General features: G+C 53.7%; 1 protein-coding gene across 2 annotated transcripts in view; it reads right to left on the bottom strand.

The window, feature by feature from the left end:
- Nucleotides 1–21,055, bottom strand: part of SORCS2 (sortilin related VPS10 domain containing receptor 2) — a 495,160-nt gene that overhangs the window by 41,191 nt on the left and 432,914 nt on the right. For both annotated transcript variants that reach the window (XM_024993671.2, XM_024993672.2), the window contains exons 9-11: nucleotides 13,419–13,598; nucleotides 8,007–8,153; nucleotides 2,691–2,793 (exon numbers count right to left, since the gene is read on the bottom strand). In XM_024993671.2, the coding sequence (XP_024849439.1) occupies nucleotides 2,691–2,793; nucleotides 8,007–8,153; nucleotides 13,419–13,598 (430 nt within the window). The remainder of the gene's footprint in view (nucleotides 1–2,690; nucleotides 2,794–8,006; nucleotides 8,154–13,418; nucleotides 13,599–21,055) is intronic.

Here is a 21,055-nt window from a genome sequence, read left to right as displayed (position 1 = left end):
GAAGTATAAATGCAGCATCCTGCCCCTGGGGGGGGACAGTGAGGGGAGGGAGGGAGGGGAAGAGGGAGGCGGCCACCCACCCCCTGCGCTCCCCCTTCTGTGACTCGCACACGGTGAAGCGAAGCTCCTGCAGATCCTTGCAGCTTTCCTGGGGGCTGGAATGCTTGTCCTGAGCTTTAAATCAAGTGCTGGGAACATTTGAAACTGTGCCTTCTGCACCTTTGGTCAAGATTTTGAGGTTTCAGGGCATCACAAATGTGCATTTTAAATACACTGTTGCCTTCGGGTCCAGGGACCTGAGTCCACAAGACCGAGGGTGCCTGACACAGGTGGCCTGACCCCTTTCTGTGTGGGAGCTGGTGCCCCATGAGCGGCATTGAAATCGAGGCTGATGTGCATTTTTGTCATTGACACCCGACCGTCATGGAAGCAGGTGGATCCCGCCCCAGTGGCAGCCAATGACTAAGACCTCTGGGGCACAGATGGGCAGAAGGAGGCCCAGAAGCTGAAAGCTCTTCCTTGCTGTCATCTGTGGTTGTATCACTTGCCGCCCCCCACTGGAAGACCCCTCTCCAGGATAACGTGAGATGCCCATCCTGACCGCCAAGGTCTCCTGCCTCCTGAGGTGCACAGTGCCCACAGGGGCCTCACCTGCTGCTTGTGGGCTCTGGTCGGGTCATTCTGAGAAGCATATTCCCTCCTCTGGAAGGACGGCCCTGTTGCCTCAACATGGCCATTCACTCATTCATTGGCTCACTCACTCATTCATTCACTCTCTCATTCACTCACTCATTCACTTACTCACTCACTCATTCACTTACTCACTCATTCATTCATTACTCATTCATTCCTTCACTCCTTCACTCACTCATTCACTTATTCATTCATTGACTCATTCATTCACTCACTCATTCACTCATTCATTACCACACTCATTCACTCATTAACTTACTCACTCCTTCATTCACTCACTCATTCATTCACTTACTCATTCACTCATTCATTAGCTTACTCACTCACTCATTCACTCTCTCACACACAGCCGCCAGGCTGGGATACATCTGCTGAAGGGTCAGATGCGTCATCCAGCCCAGGGCCTGGGGTCCAAATTCTCCAGGCTGCAGCTGGTGCTGGAGCAGAAAGAGGGATAGAGCCCCGGGTTCAGGCAGCCACAAACCCTGGCCCGGGCCTTGGCAGTCCCTGCTCTGTGACGGGGCAGAGACACTGTCTCTCTGACTGCCACACGCCCCATCCACACCTGGGTGTGCCCAGCCCCAGCCTGGCCCTTCTGCCCTCAGGACCAGTGGCCAGCTGGTGGGCCTGCCCCAGAGTCTTGCTCCCTGCAGTTTCAAGGGGCACAGCAGCCCTCCCAGGGGAGGGACTTCCTTTCCCAGAGGAGCCTGGGGTGGGTCTCAAGCTTCAGGAGGACACCTTGCAAGTTGCGAGCAAGTCTTCCCTCTCCTCTGGTTCATTACCTCCTCTGTGAAGTGGGGGTGCTGACCTCTCAGGGTCACGGTGGTGATGAGAGGAGTTCAGGGCCTGGCAGGGGAGAAACGGCCGCCATGGCAGCTGTGGACAGAGCGTCAGGGCTGAGCTGCTGAGAGCTGGTGAGGCTGTCCCCTCTCTGAAGGGTAAAAGGGAAGCCAGACGCCAGCTGCTGCCTGGCAGTGGACTTTTAAAACATGTGATTTTATTTGCAATGATTCTTCTAACTCACATAAACCTTGTTTTAGAGTTTTATTTGATCGGCACACATTTCGTGACCCCTGAGTAAGTTTCTAGTTTAATGGGGTAGACAGACACAGTCACAACATATGTTTCTCTTTTCCCCCGTGTAAGTTGTATGTGTGTCTCTCTCTCCCAACTAGAAACTTCTTTAGGGACCGATAACTATCAACCATGATACAGATTATCCTTCCATCCACTCACCCATCCATCCTTCCATGTACTCATTCACCATTTTGTTTTCCATCCTTCCATCAGGCCATTGGACTATTATTCTTTCAACTATTCAAGTATCCTTTGACCCATCCTGCCACCCACCCATCCATCCATCTTTCCATTCATCCATCCATCTGTTCTTCCCTTGGTCATCCACCCATCTATCCATCTTTCCATACATCTATCCATCCGTCCATCCATCCTTCCATTAGTCATTCATCCACCACCTATATTCATGCTTCCATCCATCTATCCCTCCATCCATTCATCCATCCATCCATCTGTCCATCCATCCATCCAGTTATGTGCCCTCTCTGGACCATGCAGACATCCCTTGGGGGGAGGTGCCAAGAAACCTGGGTTCCTGGGGATGCTATGGCACTGTCCCAGTGGACACACCATGGCCCCAGGCCTGTGACCGCCAAGTCCCACCCCTGAGCCTGGAGCTCTGCGCAGGCAGCGAGGCTCCCGCGGTCTGACCGCGGAGGCAGCGTCCTACCTGCGTCTGTGACCAGGCCCCGCGCTCTGACCGCGGAGGCAGCGTCCTACCTGCGTCTGTGACCAGGCCCCGCGCTCTGACTGCGGAGGCAGCGTCCTACCTGCGCCCGTGACCAGGTCCCGCGCTCTGACCTCGGAGGCAGCGGCCTACCTGCGCCCGTGACGAGGCCCCGCGCTCTGACCGCGGAGGCAGCGTCCTACCTGCGCCCGTGACCAGGCCCCGCACTCTGACCGCGGAGGCAGCGGCCTACCTGCGCCCATGACCAGGCCGGGGGCGCTGTCCTTGGTGTGCACGGTACCCGACACGTAGGGGTTGTCTGCCCAGCGCAGGTGCAGGTGCAGGTGGCAGTCCGGCTGCAAGGGAGAGAGGGAGTCGTGGTCAGCGCCTGGGAGGGAGCGGTGGCCCGAGGAAAAGCAGGGCCCAGGCGGAACGCAGCCCTGTGGGGGCTGGGCGGGAAGGCAGGGTCACGGCATTTTAGAGGAGTGGGAGGAAGGTGGGGAGGAGGCTTGGAGGCTGACCCCTGGGTGAAGGTCATCTGGTCAGGGCCAGGTGGGCTTCTCCAGGGGAGAACCCTCCCGGCACGGGTGCTGGAGGGTGGGTGCCCCAAAGTGGCTCCTGAGTGCAGAGCTGGGCCACAGAACGGGACTCCAGGAGCCTGCACGACCCATGGCCATGTTCATCCACCCAGAACCTTCACTGGGGGCCTCTCAGGTGACCATGGGCACCAGGGGACAGCTGTGGGCAGCCCGTAAACTCCACGTCCTCTGGGAGAGGCAGGTGGTACGGTGGGTGTGTTAGAGCCCAGGTTACTCTCGAACATCAGCAGAGCACATCAGGACGCAGCCTGGGTGGTGCCCTGGCTGAAGGGGCAGAAATGCTGGCTGTTGGGAGCACTCCAGCACACCTCGAGTCGCTTGGTGGCCGCCTCTGGGCCAGCACCAAGCCACACACTTCACAAGGCGCGTGTCACGGAACTCTCTCAGCACCCGTCCTGCCATGCCCTCTGTGCTGATGGGGAAACTGAGGCAGAGTGTGTTTAAGCAACTTCCCACAGCTGGGGCTGCCTGGTTCAAAGTGAAACCTGCGGGTGGGACGGGGAGTCTGGCACTTCCAGGCAAACCAGGCTGGCTGCGCCCAGAACGAGGAAGCACCAGCTGTTTCTTGTCCAGCATTGTAAGACCCCCCATCTGTCTTTGCCCCAGCTGCCTGCCCCCTGCCCCCCCTACTCTGCTGAGATGGTAGAGGCCAAGCCAGCTCCCTGGGGCGGGACTGGGGGGCCCAGGGGAGTAGACAAGTTGAAAGGATGTATCCTCTGGACTGACCCTCCTGAGTCTCCCCAGGCCTCGGTGACTCATGAGCCCCACCAGCCCTCGGTCACATCTGCATAGAACACAAAACCACAGGACCTAGGACGAGGCCCCAGGTCTCCATGCGGCTCCCCCCAGGCCACCAGACACGACACCAGGGAGTGACCTGCCAGCCACCAGCCAGGACTGCCACCTACCCCTCCCAGGGTCATTCCACACTCTACCATCTACCGAAATCCATCTGAGAGATCTCTCTTTTCTCTACATTTAACGTTGCTTTAACACTTTCTTCTGGTCCGTGAACTGCGTACGTTTTATACAGGTTATCCAAAGTTAAAAATCAAAGCGATCAATAAATTGGATATTAATCTGGGCCAGGTGCCCAGGGCCTGATCCAGTGGGAGAGGAGCTTGATTGGTCTGTACCAGAGTTTTAAAATATATATTAGGTTCATCACACCCTGTATGATTTCATTCATCGCAAGTGTCCAGAGCAGGGAAGTCTATAGACAGGAAGTGGACTTCAGGGCAGGGCGTGGGGTGGGGAGAATGGGGTTGGTGACTAAAGGGTACAGGGTTTCTTTTTGAGTCTAAAGTGGACCGTGCTAATGGGCGCATAGCTCTGTGAAGATTCCAGAAACCACTGAATTGTCACACTTTAAATGGGTGACTTGTATGGGATGTGACCGGCATCTCAGTCAAGCTGCTAAAAAAATAAAGTAAGATGTGGCAAATGAGCTGGAAGAGCCCCACTTTTAAAGCAGACTTGGTGGGCTAGAGACCCTCCCCAGGGCAGCCTGAAGTTGGCAGGGCCCCGTGGGTGGGTAGCTTGGTCACTGAGTGCCCCCAGATGGGAGCCCCCCAGAGAAGGGGAACGCTTGGCTGAGCAGGATAAACTTGACCCGCTGTGGCAGGTTAAGCTGCAGCCTGACCTGGATTTCTCCTGGTTTCTTACAACTGAGAAGCAGGTTGGTGACCTAACATCTTCGGGGCACCTTCAGCCCCTTCTCCCTGGCAGGGAGGGTGTGTCTGGGGGAAGGGTGCCCATGACCTCTGTAAGCAGGGCCAGTCTCCAGCTGCAGAAGGAAGCTCGAGGCAGGAGGAGAAGGCACCTCGGCAGGGACATGGCCTGCCCTGCTGTGTCCAAGGACACGCTCCTGGGCTGAGAAGGTCCGGCCCAGGCACGGCCCTGTTCTGGCGCCCTAGGAGTCCCGGGTGCCAGGTCCTGGGTGGAGTGGCCATGCTCCCCAGCTTGCAGCCAGCCTTCTGCACGTCCCCTGACTCTCTGTGCTCACAGTATCACTATCTCTGGGAGTGGTGAGGCCGGACTTCCCTTCCCCATCCCCAGCCCACTGCGGCTCTGTCTTAACTGCTGGACGCTTGATGGGGGCACAGATAGAACACTCCTCAGGGGTCCCTGTGGTCACGAGTGGCCCACAGGACCCTGGCAGGGCTGTGGTCCCCTTTTGAGCCACACAGGTCCTTCCAGCAGGTCCTGGAGCTGCTGGGGGCGCTCTGCCAGGGGTCTGACTCGCTGACACAAGGCCCAGCTGAGTCTGCACTGAGTGGATGGAGGGATGGCAGGCCTGGAGAGGCCGACCCACAGGGCCCTCAGCACCTGCACATGTAATGGGAGGGGACGCACCGGGCAGCAGGCTGCTCTTGGGGCGCAGAGTTAGACACGGCGGGGTCCCCTGGGCCACCGAGGGCACAGGTGGGAAGACCTCAAGGGCGGGCTGGTGCCAGGGGAGGCGGTGCTGAGCGCCCGGTCCTGGAGAGTGGGCCTGGGTACCTGCAGGGCCTGGGTGGGTGTGACGGGCTGAGGGGGCAGCACCATGCTGCCCCAAGATACTCCTTTCTTGGCCCCTCCACACGCGGGAGCCGGCTGGTGCCCTAAAGGGGTGTCCATTGGAGACTGTCGGCTGGTTGGAAGGCCACGCTGCTGGTTGCTGTGAGCAAGGGGACCTGCTCACCTGCGCACCCCACGACTCGCTCAGCCAGTGTCTGAGAAGAGTGGCCACAGACAGCAAAACGGACCGGTTTTCATTCTAAGCCCGAAGGTCAAGAGAGGAGAACCAACTCCAAGGGCAACTGAGCATCCGAAAACAGGCCTGATCCATGCTCGCCTGTTAAAAAGTCCCCTTCAGAATTTGCTCTGTGGCTCAGGAAACTCAAACAGGGGCTTTGCATCAACCTAGAGGGGCAGGAGGAGGCAGGAGACGGGAGGGGGGTTCAAAAGGGAGGGGATATATGTACACCTATGGCTGATTCGTGATGAGGTTTGACAGAAAACAGCAAAATTCTGTAAAGCAGTTATCCTTCAGTTAAAAAAAAAAAAAGACTCCTTCATTTTCCTGTCACTAGAAGGCGATATTCCCAGCCAGAGAGCTCGTCATACGACCCAGGAAAGTCTTTCGGACCCAGAGTCAAAAGAAAAACAGAAGACTCAGAAATCCCACGTGTCGGGATCCCCAGCCGAACTTTTTAACATGACTCTTAGCCAAAGGAAGGGGAAGAAAAATGCCTGACGCTGTCACCTCTGAGCGACGCGGTTGCAGGTCTAACTTATTCCCCTTTCTATACATTCCTGCATTTTCCAGGTATTCTGCAATAAGCAGGAATCACTTTTCCGATGAGAAGTAAAACCTCAAGTGTAGCCAGCCCTGTGCATTGAGAGTCTGCACAGCTGAGTGAAGGACACAGTCAGAGAAGAGACCCAGGAGGAGGACCGCCCCGCACGCCCCACCCACGGCCGCCAGGGCTGTACACGCAGGGGACGCCGGGGAGCCAAGGCCGCGGCTCCTGCCTTTCAGGCCCAGCTGGGCATCCCGATGCTTGTCCTCTTTCCGCTGTGCCCATCGGGCTCTTGGCCTGACTGCCTGCGGCCACGCACTTACCAGCTGGCTCCCAGTTTTATTATTTTAAGGCTGGGGCATAAATCTCGAAAGGTTATCTCCTTGCTGAGCTGCTTAATTGCAGACAAGAATCTATTCTTAGCGAAAACTTGCTTTGACAGATTAATATGGCTTAACTTTGTCGACGATGATACAAAAATTAGCCCTTTCACAGCAATTCAGTTCTCAGAAGCGCTTTTACAAGTGGCAGGTAATTAATCCTCCCCGTAGGTCGACAGGTGCTGTTATCCCTTGTTGCTAGCCGGAGGGGGCTTATGCAGAGGCCGAGCGGAGCCCCCTGCTTGGTGAGGTCAGGGACCGAGGACCTGAGGCTCTGCCCGGAGGGCGCAGAGCCCCACCTGGTTCTGGGGGGTGGTCACTGGCTGGTCAGGTGGGGTGCCTACCATCTTGAGGGGCCCTGCAGAGATCCAGGCAGGTCCCAAGAGGGCAGAATTGCTTGCTGTTTTGTGTAGTGATGTATTCTCAACACCCAGAAGAGTGCCTTTCCATAATAGGTCCCGGTACATGTTTGTTGAATGAATATTCATGTAAAACAGGCACCATTGCTCTTTCTGTTTACAGAGGCACAGCAATGGGTGGGGGCCCCTGACTGTGAGGAGCTTCCAGTCAAGGCCAGTGGGAAACAGAAGCATGTGTGCCCAGTGAAGACTTCTCTGTAGAGGGGACATGCAGACAGGGTTTTCAGGTGTCAATAGGAGTTCATTGAACAAAGAGGAAAAGCCTTCCCCATCCCCAAGGCAGCCAAGACACAGGGGCAGCCTACACTCATATTCATGTAGAAAGGCACCCTTGGAAGATCAGGGTCAGCTTGGAGCTCATGAGACTTGGACTATGTCCTGGCCCCCTCACTCATCCAGCCCCCGCCCCCAATTCCACAGGCAGAGTGTGCTGCTTGGCCCTTGACACTGGCCAACAGGGCTTAGCAAGTGCAGCACAAGCAGGCTTGCAACGTTCTTGCAATGTTTCTGCTCATCCTCCTGCACCTCTGCTATTGCCCAGAGTGTGCCTGGGCTGGTCCCGGGAGGAGGATGCCAGATCCCTTCCTAAATCATAACCCCTGGGTGTGTGAGCGAGCCCAGCCTCTCGCAGATCTGAAAGAGTGAGTGCTGTTTGGGGTGGCTTTGTTACACAGCACTGTTGTGACCAGAGCTGACCAAGACACTCCCCTCTCTGACCTCTTTGTAAAGCAAGGAGTTTCTTCCTGCCTTCTCCACCACACCCAGAGAAATAGGTAGTTCAGTCTCTCAGATCCCCGTCTCAGACGTCAGCGTCTCTGACCCCTGGATCCTGCAGTCATGTCCGGTGCCCACCCCAGGGAAGGTGTGTGCAGTGAGCGGGCACTCACAGGCTTGCAGTTGGTTGGTTTCCCGTTCATGTCCATGCTGGGAGGCCTCAGGTAATCCCAGTCTCGGCCCTTGTTGTAGGTTATGAGTGTCACCACCTTCCCGTTGACTTTCTGGTTTGCCAGGAAGACTCCTTTCACCCCTCGGACCTGGGACAGAAGCACAAGAAGGATGGTAAACGCCTGCCCGGCCCCTTGTGAGAGCTCTGTGCGCAAGGCCTCATTTGTCCGGGACAATAGCCCTGAGCTGAGGCTGGCGTACACCCTGGAGGTTAGGGGGCTCAGGGCACAGGGAGCAGAGATGCAGTCTGAGCTCTGACTGGGAGATGGCTCTGTCTGACCCCACTTTCCAAGTGCATTTCACGACATCGAGCTGTCCTCCCAAGTCCAGCCTCTGCTGTCAGACAGCGAGCAGAGCCCTGGTCCTTGACATGCGTGCACATCTCGGTCACCCCGTCTTTAGCCGGGGCTCCTGACTCAGATCCCAGTCCCTCGCCTCCTTCCCAGGGGACCCACAGGGCCTGGACCAGTGGAGTCGCTCTGGGCTTCCCTCCAGGGACTTCGTCAGCTCAGCCCCACAGGAGGTTGCCACAGGAGGTTGAGGTAGGGGTCCATGCTGGTCCCAGCCTGCCCTGGACGAGGGTCAAAGTTCCCCATGCCCCCTTTCTCAGGATTCCTGGGGGGCCCAGGGAGGTGACCCACTCACATGCCATAGTCAGTCACTGAGTCGGCTCATAAGAAATGGTCAAGCATCAGCAATTCCCAGTTGTTCAACCTACTGATTCTACAGAGATGAGTTTTTCTGGCAAGTTCCTTGGGTGTGGAGGCCTGGGACCCAGTAACTGAGGCCCACTGGTGTGGCCTGAGTTCCTTGGAGCCCCCATGGGCCTGAAGCAGCCTTTGCTGCTCTATAAATAGCATGAACCCAGGGCAACTGAGGCACGGAGTTACAGGATTTATCTGGAGTTCCCTGACCAGAGGTGAAGCTCAGGGCAACGGTGGTAATTCACAGTAAGTGCCTTCTGCGTGGCGGTCAAGGGAGTCAGCAAGCGCCACGGCATTAAATTCTCAGACTCCACGAGGTCGCCGCTGTCCTAGGCCTCCGTGGCAAGGGCCCGACAGGTGGGGAGCAGGCCGGGAGGCGCTGAAGACTCTGAGTGAATGGTGTGCGTGTTTCCTGTGGCTTCCACGACAGGTGACAGGCGGATGGACCTTAAACCACACAAGATCGTGTGACAGCTCTGGGGGCCGGGAGCCCAGCAGGAGTGGGTCCCACAGGCTGAGAGCAAGCTGTTGGGGCCCAGCGTCTACAGGCACCCGAGGTGCTTGGCTTGCAGCCCCTCCTCCATCTTCAGCCAGTCGTACAGCAGCTCCTTGGCCATTCTTCTGTGATTCTGTGTGCTTTTCTGTTCCCTTCTGCTCCTTCCACTCGTGAAGACCCCTGAGATTGCAGTGGGCCTCGTGCAAAATGCTGGAAACTCTTCCCATCTTCTGTCTGCCAACTCCATCCCCCTTTGCCTGTGTCTCTTAATAGGAGGCTGCTGTCTGGGGTGGTGATGGCGGTCTGGCCCTCACTCCACAGATGATACTTCAGGGATGGTCTTTCTTGGGGATGACCCGGGGGAGAAGGACCATGGCCCCTTCTCTCTCACTCTTGGTGACGTCACTCTGTCTCGGGCCCATCTGAGCATCACAAGGGGGTAGGCTGCTGGGTCCAGACGCCTTCCCTGGTGTCCCAGGGGCAGATTCGGTGCTGATTTGCCCGGTGATGGCTTGATGGAAAGTGCTCTTTTATATCCCAACTGGTCTCCATGAAAACACTCAGCAGTAAATAACCCGGATCCTCCTGTCCCAGAGAGGTAGGAGCAGGCTGAGTCTCCCTAGGGTGGGTCTGGTCAGCTGAGCGCCAGGTTCCAAAGCTGACATGCCCGCTCCACGCGCCCACCCTTCTCACGGCTGTGCTCGCTTCCTGGGGCTGACGTGACAAAGTATCACAAAGTGGGAGAGGGTGGGGCTCAAACAACAGAAATTCTGTTTCCTCACAGTCGGGAAGCCGGAGGTCCACGATCAAGGCACTGGCAGGGCTGTCCTCTCTCTAAGGTTCTCAGGAGGCTCCTTCCTCGTCTCCTCCAGCTTCAGGGGTCTCCAGGTGTTCTCTGCTCTGTCTTCACAGACGCTTCTCTCTGTGTGTCCATGTCTCCTCTTCTGATCCTTATAAGGACACTTGTCATGGGTTTAGGACCCAACACAAGCTCATCTCAAGACCCTTCACTTAGTGACGCTGCAAAGATCCTTTTCCTAAAGAAGCTCAAGGTCATGGCTTCGATGTGGTTTTACCTTTTTTTTTGAGGCGGGGGTCGCATTCAGCCCATTCCAATGGCTGTCTCCTAGCTGTGGTCAGGACTTCTCAGGGTCAGGGCACAGGACTGGGGACCCCCATGAAAGTGTTAGTCACTCAGTCGTGTCCGACTCTTTGAGACTCCATGAACTGCAGCCCACCAGGCTCCTCAGTACATGGGCTTCTCCAGGTAAGAACACTGGAGTGGGTAGCCATTCCCTTCTCCAACCTAGGGATCTTCCCAACCTAGGGATCAAATCTAGGTCTCCTGCATTGCAGGCAGTTTCTTTATCATCTTGAGCCACCAGAGAAGCCCCCATATCCCGCTTCCTAACCCAAGCTTCAACACAAGGAGGCCCCCAGAGAAGGGCTGTCATTTGGTCTAGAACCAGGACACCTCCCCCCAACCCCTGCCCACCCCGAGCAGTGGTGTGAGTTCACCGCCCTTCAAAGTCCAGGCCTCTCAGGGCAGTGGTTGCCTGTGATGTCTCGGACAAGACATTTTTCCTGGATCTGCCATTAGATGAATGATAACCACGGAGATAATGCAACTGGCACACATGTAGACTCTCCAGGCCAGGCCTTCCCCACACACGATCTTGAATCCCCAGAAAGGGCCACTGCTGTGAAAACTGTCGAGAGCTCGCTGAGTACTGGGCTGCTGTAAGTGTTCAATGGAAACAGAGGCCTCCTTCTGTGCCTCCAGTTGGCACAGAAAGCCTCTGAGGAAGGTATTACTGTCATCCTCGTTTCACTACGAGCAAACTGAAGCAGAGAGGTTAAGTAACCTCCCTGAGGTCACACAGCAAATACATATCAGAACTGGGATTTGAGCCCAGGCAGTGGGGCTCCAGAGCTGTGCTCGTAACCACTACCCATGACTCACATTAGGTGGATTTCAGAGAAGCCAAGTCACTTACGAGGAGGCCCAGCTTTGGGGCTGGCCACGTGAGCTCCCTCCAGTCCCCCTGGCCTCTCACTGCCTGGTCTTTGGCATGAATTGCTGTTCCCTGGTTCCTCAAGCCTGGCTAACTTCAGCTTCGCCTTAAATCCATCCACATCCCTTCCTCCAGGAAGCACTCCCTGACTCCCATCCCGAGCTGGCTAACTGCGCTCATGGTGCTCTCTAGATGCTGACTCACTGGGTGGGAACCACTGTCGGGGGCTGATCTTCCTGTAGAGTATGAAATTCTGGGAGAAGTGGTCTGCTCCTTCCTGCATCCTGGGGATGGGGCCTGGAGCTGGGCGTGTGCTACAGGCGGTATGGATACCCGCAGAGGGCCAGGCCATCCTGCGTGTAACTGCGGTGTCTGCGGTGCCCTCATCCTGAGTCAATGACATGCCCTTCCCGCCTGTAACTTTTAGCAAATGGCCCTAAGCCGTGGGCTGTGTCCAGCTGGGGCGGTAAACCCACAAATGGGTTCTCATTGTAAACCAATGCTTACATTCATCACTTCCTGGGAGAAGGCGGTCCGTGCTGCTGTTGACAGCTGAGAGATGGAGGCTGCAGCCCCGGCTCTGTCCGGGAGGCCTGCTCCCACCTCAGCTGACCCGCTCTGTCTGCTTAAGGCTTGGCTGGCCACCCATGGGACACTCTCCCCAGCCCGGCAGGGACAGCAGAGTCTGGCAGGCCCACCACCAGCATCTACTATGAGAACACACTGGCCAGGGGCTCCCCGAGGGAGGAGCTTAATGGTGAATGACCGAGGGAGGGAGTGCTGGCCAGGAGGGTGGACAGAGCCTGGGACGACAGACTGGGGCTGGTCCTGGTTTTCTCACTTCCTCCCCAAGTACCTGGGCAGGTTGCCTGCCCTGTCCAAGCCTCCGGTTCCTTACCTGTAAAGCGGCTGAGGGAGCCCCTCCCCGGCTCTGGTGCGGACAAGGATACAAGAGGTGGCCCTGAAAGGCCGGGTTCCAGTTGGGCCCTTGTGGATGTGGGTGGGGCTGACATTTATGGAATCCAAGCACATGGGAGCCAGGAGCCCCAGTTCAGAGCCTCTGACCTGATCAGGTCAGCCCCTCAGCATCATGCGACAAGAGCACATGGAGGCTTAAATGGGACACAGATGGGGTGGGACCCCCAGGGAGGGCACTGGGGGATCTGGGAATCTCAGGCAGGGAGGCCCCAACCCCCAGCCTCAGAGACAAGAGCTGCAGGGCCAAGGCGGAGACAGGAAGCTAGAGAGAGCCCGACAGAGTGAGATACACAGAGCGGGGAGGAGACCAGTCCTGGGTGGGGGGAGGCAGCGAGGCCAGCAATGGGACGGCCCCACCCTCTGTCCCTCAGCCTGTTTTCAAGGCACGCATGGCTCTGCAGATGATGGCTGACGAGTAAGTTGATGGTGGGGACCGCTAACCTGAACCTCAACTCAGCAACATGTCATCCCCACAAAAGAATTCCATTCTTCTCATGAGCAGTGTTACACAGTGCTCCTTGACTAGATTTTTAATTTCATCACAAACAGCGAGTTTTCTCTCTTGCACTGAAAGTACCCGCATGGTATCCTCTAGATCTGCAAAGCCTGAATTAGGGCATTTTTGTAGGGTGAGATGGGGGCCGGGGTGGGAGTGGGAGGAGTCGGGCAGGAGTGGGTGGAGCCGGGCAGAGTGGGAGGAGCCGGGGGGGAGTGGGAGGAGTCGGGGAGGGAGTGAGAGGAGTCGGGTGGTAGTGGGTGGAGCTGGGCAGAGTGGGAAAAGCCGGGGAGAGAGTGGGAGGAGTCGGGTGGGAGTGGGTGGAGCTGGGCAGGAGTGGGAGGAACTGGGGCACAAATGGGAGGGGCAAGGTAGGGAGTGGGAGGAGCTGGGCGGGAGTGGGAGGGTTTAGGTGGGAGTGGGAGGGGCAGCAGAGGGAGTGGGAGGAGCCGGGGCGGGGTGGGAGTGGCCGGCGTTGGAGTAGGAGGGGCCGGGGCGGACGTGGGAGGAATCAGGGTGGGAGGAGCTGGGCGGGAGTGGGAGAAGCCAGGCGGGAGTGGGCGGAGCTGGGGCAGGAGTGGGAGGGGCCGGGGCAGGAGTGGGAGGGGCCAGGAGGGAGTGGGCGGAGCCTGGGCTGTGGGCCCGAGACGCCCCTCAGGTCCCACCTCCAGGATGTCGATGACCACGCTCTCCTCCGCCTGCCGCGAGCTGCGCACATCCTCCAGCACCAGCGAGTAGCGCACGCCGCGCGTGTCCGACTGGTACAGGTTGTAGGTGTCGGTCTGGTACCACTCCTGCACGGCCACGAACACCTGGCTCTCGTCCGTGCTGATGACCTGCAGATCCTGGGGGCGTGGGGGAGCGGGGTCAGTGCGGGCTGGGGGCCGGTGCGGGGGAGGGAAGCTGGCCTGGGCGTGGGGGGTAGGGGGATGGGGCAGGCCTGGGGGGAGGGGTGGGGGTTGGCCACAGCCCTCTTGGCGTCAGGCTGACCTAGATTTTCATCCCGGCTCTGCCCGCAGTGCTCTGTGGCCTTAGACAAGTTCCTTTACCTCTCTGGGCCTCCGTTCTCCCAGCTTCAAAATGGGGGTCATGTTCCCACCCTCCACATTGGGTGGGGGGGCTGCCCAGGCACTGGGTGGGGCGTAGTGACACCTCCCCCCACCCCCTGCCCCTGCCATGCCGTCTGCCTGCTTGTCCGCAGTTAGGAGGAGGCCGGGACTCCTATGCACCACAGACCATCACCCCTGGGAGGCGGGGACTGGTCTCCTTAGGGCCCCTCCCCGACCCCACCCTGAGGATCAGATAAGCTACCTGTCAATTCACTCACTCAGCATGTGTTCATTAAGTGCCTGCTGTGTGCCAGGCGCTTGGCTAGGCCCTGGGCCCCGCTGGGGACCCACACTGGTCTCTGCCCTCCGGGTTGTACACTGGGAAGGAGGGCTGGATTAATTCGCTTCAGCCTCACTCCCAGGGCCTCCTCGATGGCCTGCTACATACAGAGAGCTGCCCTTTGCCCACAGTTCCTCCAGGCCAGGACACCCCTGCCCTTGGCCCTCCTGCCGGACACACAGCCAACAAGGCCCGTGCAGGGCAGTGGGCGGCTCGGGGCCTGGCGGGAGCTGAGGGCAGGCACCTGGACAGCAGGCCGGCAGGAGGCCTGGCCTGAGAAGGTCAGCGGCCGAGGCCAAAGCCCACCTGGAGCAGGACGCCTGGCAACTCTTGAGTGGGCCAGGCACCCCCTCTCAGGATTTGTTCCAGATTTGACAATTCAGAATAAAAAAAAAAGAAAAACCCACAGTCGAATAAAAAGGAAGAAGAAACCCAGGGCTAAGCTGAATTTCTTGTTTTCCTTTTCACTCCCAGCCAGCGCCAAACGCTGCGTGGGAGCCACATGAAAAGGCATCTGAACAGGCCTGTTTCAAAGCCATAACGAGCTTTTATGCTGCAGCCTCTCCAGTTTGCCTTCTATCACTCCTAGACTTTTATTGCCCCTCTGGCGGCGGAGCTTCCAAGATCCAGGAGCCGAGGACAGATGGCAGAGGGGGCGGGGCAACGCTGGTCACGACCGCTGCTCCTCCCACCACGGCCAATGTAGTTTGGGGGTTCTCTTCCCTTTACAGACCTTCAATCCGGTGAAGAGGCCGCCTGGGCAGGGTGCAGGCTGGTGATGGCCCCTCCCCTCCTGTCTGTTCCCACCCCCACCTCCCAGTGCTGTGCAGCCAAAAAAAAAGGGCTTTGCAAAAAAGAGGGGGGCAGTGCTGTGAAACCTGCGATGCACCTCCCTCCCAGGGACAGCCCTGCAGCGCAGCGGGGTCCTGGCCTGTGGACCTGAGCAGCTCACAGCCAGGGAGGGCTTACAGAGTCAGGGTCACAGGCCTGGCAGTTCCCCCTGTGAGACGGGACAGCAGGATGATGGGGAGTTGGAGGGCTGCGCCTGAAGCCTGGGAAGTGGGGCATCTCTGCTCTTCTCGCCCACCCCCCTCTCCCATTTCTCCATGCAAGGCCGCGGTGTCCTCCCGGGTATCGCTAATCCTGCAGCCCGGCATGAGAAAGCCTGCTATCGGCCGAGGTTCCGAGCTCACGCAGTGCCCAGCATCAGCCACACGGGGACTGATCAGTATTTACTGCTATTACCTTCATTCTGACTTTGCCTTCCCCACACCCGGGTAAATGTTTACAAAACCTGAGTAAATGTTTACTAGAACTTGGGAAATAAAGGAAAATGTATAAAGGGAGTAAAAGTTGCCTGTAGTACTGCTCCTAGAGAGACCTGATATTAACATTTAAAGATGTTTACTTCTGGGTTTGTTCCCAAATGTGATTCATACACTTTCTCAAGTATGGTTTGTAGCTTGCTCTTGCGTGTTCTATGAGGAGCATGTTTCTCTGTTGTTACAATTATTTATAAACACCACTTTTGGTGACTGCATGATATTCCCTTTTGTGAATGTACCATATTTCACTGAATATTTCCCCACTGGTGAGCTTTTTAGCATCTCCAGCATGATGTGCAAAACAGTCATAAACATTCCCAGACACAGATCTCTGTGCTCTCTGTATTTCCACAACATAAATCTAAAAAGGGAAATTGCTGCATCTGAGAGAAGGAACATTTTTAAAGTTCTTGTTACATTATGTTCTTTCCCCCCAAGCAGAGCTAGAGGGCGCTGGTTTCTCTCCACGCATCGAGACCAGTCTTTTAAAAATTCTTGGTGTTTAGAGAGTGATAAATAATATACAATTTTCCCTTAAATTATTCATATTATTCTTCTTTTAAAAGGAAAGTTATAAGCAGAGACATTTGTTGACTCCATTTCTAAACAAAAGACATTAAAATATCACACATATGTGTATGTGTTTCCATGTGTGTATATACTTATATGGGCTTCCCAGGTGGCTCAGTGGTAAAGGGTCTGTCTGCCAATGCTGAGATGCAGGAGAGCCCTGGGTGGGGAAGATCCCCTGGAAGAGGAAATGGCAACCCACTCCAGTATTCTTGCCTGGAAAATCCCATAGACAGAGGAGCCTGGCCAGGTACAGTCCATGGAGTCACAAAGGACATGACTGAGAGACTGAGCGTGCACGCGTGCGCACGCGTGCGCACACACACACACACACACACACACATATCTATATGTCTGAGAAATATGTGGAAACATCAGAGTTGCCAATGTTTGTTATCAGGTAGAATTAGGTTTGATTATAAGTAATATAAACTGCAAAAAAAGTGACTCAAATGAGATAGAAACTCATTTTTCCCCAAATGTAAAAGGATTCCAGAGGTAGAGATCCCAGTGTAGAAGCTGGAATCACCAGGGACAGAGTCACCAGGAACAGAGGCTCCTTCAGAGTCACCATCCCACTGCCCAATTCTGCCCCATCTACTGATGGTCTGAGATGATTGCTAGAGCTCCAGCCAGCCATCTTGTCAATGTGCAAGGCAAAAGGAGGGAGAGGGGAAAGAGGAGGGAAAGGCTAGTCTTTAAAATAGGGGCCTGAGAAGTCTCCCAGACCTGATGATTCCACTTAATCTCATTGGCCAGATTTCAGAAATGACCACATGTAGCTGCAAGGGAAGCTGTAAAATTTAGTCCCAGCTGGGAAGCAAGGCACCAGCTAAGATTTAGGCTTTGTTAAACTAAGATGAAGAATAAATATACAATGAACAAAGTTAGTGGAGGTGATGGAGTTCCAGCTGAGCTATTTAAGATCCTAAAAGATGATGCTGTTAAAGTGCTGCACTCAACATGTCAGCAAATTTGGAAAACTCAGCAGTGGCTACAGGACTGCAAAAGGTCAGTCTTCATTCCAATCCCAAAGAAAGGCAATGCCAAAGAATGTTCAAATTACCATACAGTTGCGCTCATTTCACATACTAGTAAGGTAATGCTCAAAACCCTTCAAGCTAGGCTTCAGCAGTATGTGAACCGAGAACTTCCAGATGTACAAGCTGGATTTAGAAAAAGCAGAGGAACCAGAGATAAAATTGCCAACATCCATTGGATCAGAAAGAAAGCAAGGGAATTCCAGAAAAATATTTACTTCTGCTTCATTGACGACACTAAAGCCTTTGACTGTGTGGATCACAACAAACTGTGGAAAGTTCTTAAAGAGATGGGAATACCAGACCACCTTACCTGTCTCCTGAGAAACCTGTTTGTGGGTCAAGAAGCAATGTTAGAACCAGACACGGAACAACATACTGGTTAAAAATTGGGAAAGGAGTATATCAAAGCTGTATACTGTCACCTGTTTATTTAATTTCTATGCAGAGTACATCATGTGAAATGCCAGGCTGGATGAATCACAAGCTGGAATCAAGACTGCTGGGAGAAATATCAACAACCTTAAATATGGAGATGATACTGCTCTAATGGCAGAAAGTGAAGAGGAACTAAAGAGCCTCTTGATGAAGGTAAAAGAGGAGAGTGAAAAAGTTGACTTAAAACTCAACATTCAAAAAACTAATATCATGGCATCCGGTCTCATCACTTCCTGGCAAATAGATGGGGGGAAAAGTGGAAGCAGTGACAGATTTTATTTTCTTGGGCTCCAAAATCACTGTGGATGGTGACTTCAGCCATGAAATTAAAAGATGCTTGCTCCTTGGAAGGAAAGGTATGAAAAAACTAGACAACATCTTAAAAAGCAGAGACATCCCTTTGCCAACAAAGGTCTGTGTAGTCAAGGCTATGGTTTTCCCAGTAGTCATATACTGATGTGACAGCTGGACCCCAAAGGAGGCTGAGCATGAAAGAATTAATGCTTTCAAACTGTGGTGCTGGAGAAGACTCTTGAGAGTCCCTTGGACAGTAAGGAGATCCAACCAGTCAATTCTAAAGGAAATCAGTCCTGAATATTCACTGGAAGGACCGATGCTGAAGCTGAAGCTCCAATACTTTGGCCACCTGATGTGAAGAGCTGACATTTGAAAAGACCCTGATGCTGGGAAAGATTGAGTGCAGGAGGAGAAGGGGTGACAGAGGATAAGGCTGTTGGATAGCATCACTGACTCAGTGGACATGAGTGTGAGCAAATTCCAGGACAGGGAAGCCTGGTGGCTGCAGCCCATGGGGTTGCAAGGAGTTGGACACAAATGAGCGAGTGAACAACAAGAGTCCCTACAACAGTTGCCTTGAGGAATGAAGTGAGGTGGTCATGGAAAGGAGGGATGGAGTGGTAAACAGGTGGAGACGGTGTATATATTTGCATTATTCCATTAGTTGTAGTGAAACCATTTTAAAGAAGTACTTTTGGAAAGCTTAAAAACATTTTAGTAAGAATGATAGGGGAAATTTCCTCATAGATTTTTAGGTAAAATTTAAGGAACAGCTGAATGAACCAACATCTTCACCAAATTCTTTCAGCACTTTGAATATTGCAACTCACTGCCTTCTGGCCTCCAAGGTTTCTGGTAACAAATCTGCCTATAATCTTATTGATGACCCCTGTATGTGATGAGTGACTTGTCTCTTGCTGCTTTCAGGATTCTTTCTTTGTGTTTCCACAGCTTGAGTATAATGTCTTGGTGTGGAACTCTTCGTGTTTATGCTACTTGGAGCTCACCAAGCTTTTAAAGGTCTGATATTATGTTTTTCATCAGTTTTAAGGAAGTTTCGGGCTTTCGAATAATTCCTCTGCCCCTTTCTCTCTTTCTTCTTCCTCTGGGACTTTCATAGTTCGTACATTGGCTCACTTGATGATGGCCCACAGGTCTCTTGGATGGTCTTCACTTTTCTTCAATTTTTTTTCTTTCTGTCCCTCAGGTTTTATTATTTCAATTGTCCCATCTTCAAAGTTCTCTGGTTCTTTCTATTTGCTCAAATCTGTTTTTGAATGTCTCTAGTGGATTTTCCATTTCAATTATTGTTCCTTTCAGCTTCAGGATTTATTTTTGGTTCCACGTGTTCTGTCTTTTTTTTGGTACAGGAACACTTTAGAGATACTGTGGGTTCAGTTCCAGACCACCCCATAAATCAAACATCACGATAAAGTGAGTCACACAGATTTCTCTGGTTTCTCAGTGTATATAAAAGTTACAGTCACACTATTCTGTAATCTCTAAGTGCACAATAGCATTACGTCTTACAAAATGTATAACCTTAACTAAAAAGTAGTTTATTGTTAAAAAATGGGTAACCACCATCTTAGATTTCAGTGAGTCCTAATCTTTTTGCTGGTGGAGGGTCTGAACTAGATGTTGACAGCTGCTGTGTGACCAGTGTGGTGGTTGTGGCAACTTCTTAGAATAAGACAACAATGAGCAATGCCGCATCTATCCACTCTTCCCTTTTTGAATAATTTCTGTATAGAATGCAATGCTGTTTGATAGCGTTTACCCACAGTAGACTTCTTTCAAAATTGGTATCAATCCCCTCAAACTCTGCCATTGCCCCATCAACTAAGCTAGTGTAACATCTAAATCCTTTGCTGTAATTTCAGCAATCTTCACAGCATCTTCACCAGGAGTAAATTCCATCCAAGAAATCCCTTTCTTTGCTCGTCCATAAGGAGCACCTCCTCATCCCTTGAAGTTTTATCATGAGCTTGCAGAAAGTCAGTCACATCTTCCGGCTCCACTTCTAATTCTGGTTCTCTTGCTGGTTCTACCACATCTGTAGTTACTTCCTCCTTTGAAGTCTTAACCCTTTCAAAGTCATCCATGAGGGTTGGACTCCACTTCTTCCAAACTCCTGTTGATGTTGACACTTTGACCTCTTCTAATGAATCACAAATGTTCTTAATGGCATCTAGAATGGCAGATCCTTCCTAGAAGGTCTTCGATGGACTTTGCCCAGATCCATCAGAGGAATCGCTGTCTTTAGCAGTTGCAGCCTTGTGAGCTGTATTTATTAGATATTCAGACTTGAAAGTTGAAATCCCTCCTGGATGCACGAGTTGCAGAATGCGCACACTTGTCAGAAGGTGTGAAACCAGCATGCTGACATTAATCGCACTGTATTCCCCATCAGAGCTCGTGGGGGCCAGGTGCACTGTCAAATGAGCAGTGATATTTTGAAAGGAATCTTGCTCTGAGCACTAGGTCTCAAGAGTGGGGCTAAAATAGGCAGTGAACCATATTGTAAGTAGATACACTGTCATTCAGGCTTTGTTTCACTTACAGAACACAGGCAGAGTAGATTGATCATGATTCCTAAGGGCCCTAACATTTTCAGAATGGTAAATGAGCCCTGGCTTCAACTTCAAGTCCTCAGCTGCATTAGCCCCTCCTAACAAGAGAGTCAGTCAGTCCTTGGAAGCTTTGCTGCCAGGCCTTGACTTCTCCTCTCTACCTATGAAAGTCCTAGTGGCATCTTCTTCCAACAGAGGCTGCATGTCTACAATGAAAATCCGTTGTTCAGTGTAGCCACCTTCATTAATAACCTTAGTTGTATCTGGATAACTTGTGGCAGCTTCTATTAGCACATCGGCACTTGCTTTGTCACTTTGCACTATGATGTTATGGAAACAGCTTCTTTCCTTGAACCTCATGAACCAATCTCTGCCAGCTTCAGACTTTTCTTCCGCAGCTTCCTCACCTCTCAGCCTTCATAGAATTGAGGAGAGTTAGCGCTTTCCTTGGGCTCCCCTGCTGGCTCAGATGGTAAAATGATCCGCCTACAATGTGGGAGGCCTGGGTTCGACCCCTGGGTTGGGAAGATCCCCTGGAGGAGGGCCTAGCAATCCACCTTGGTATTCTTGCCTGGAGAATCCCCGTGGACAGAGGAACCTGGGGTTGCAAAGAGTCTGACATGACTGAGCTACTTAGCACAGCACAGCGCTTTGTTCTGGGTTTGAAAGT

Source organism: Bos taurus, chromosome 6, assembly GCF_002263795.3.
Source record: "Bos taurus isolate L1 Dominette 01449 registration number 42190680 breed Hereford chromosome 6, ARS-UCD2.0, whole genome shotgun sequence".
Lineage (NCBI taxonomy): Eukaryota > Metazoa > Chordata > Mammalia > Artiodactyla > Bovidae > Bos > Bos taurus.
The sequence above is the reverse complement of the archived record's forward strand: the minus strand, read 5'-3'. Positions and strand labels throughout refer to the sequence as shown.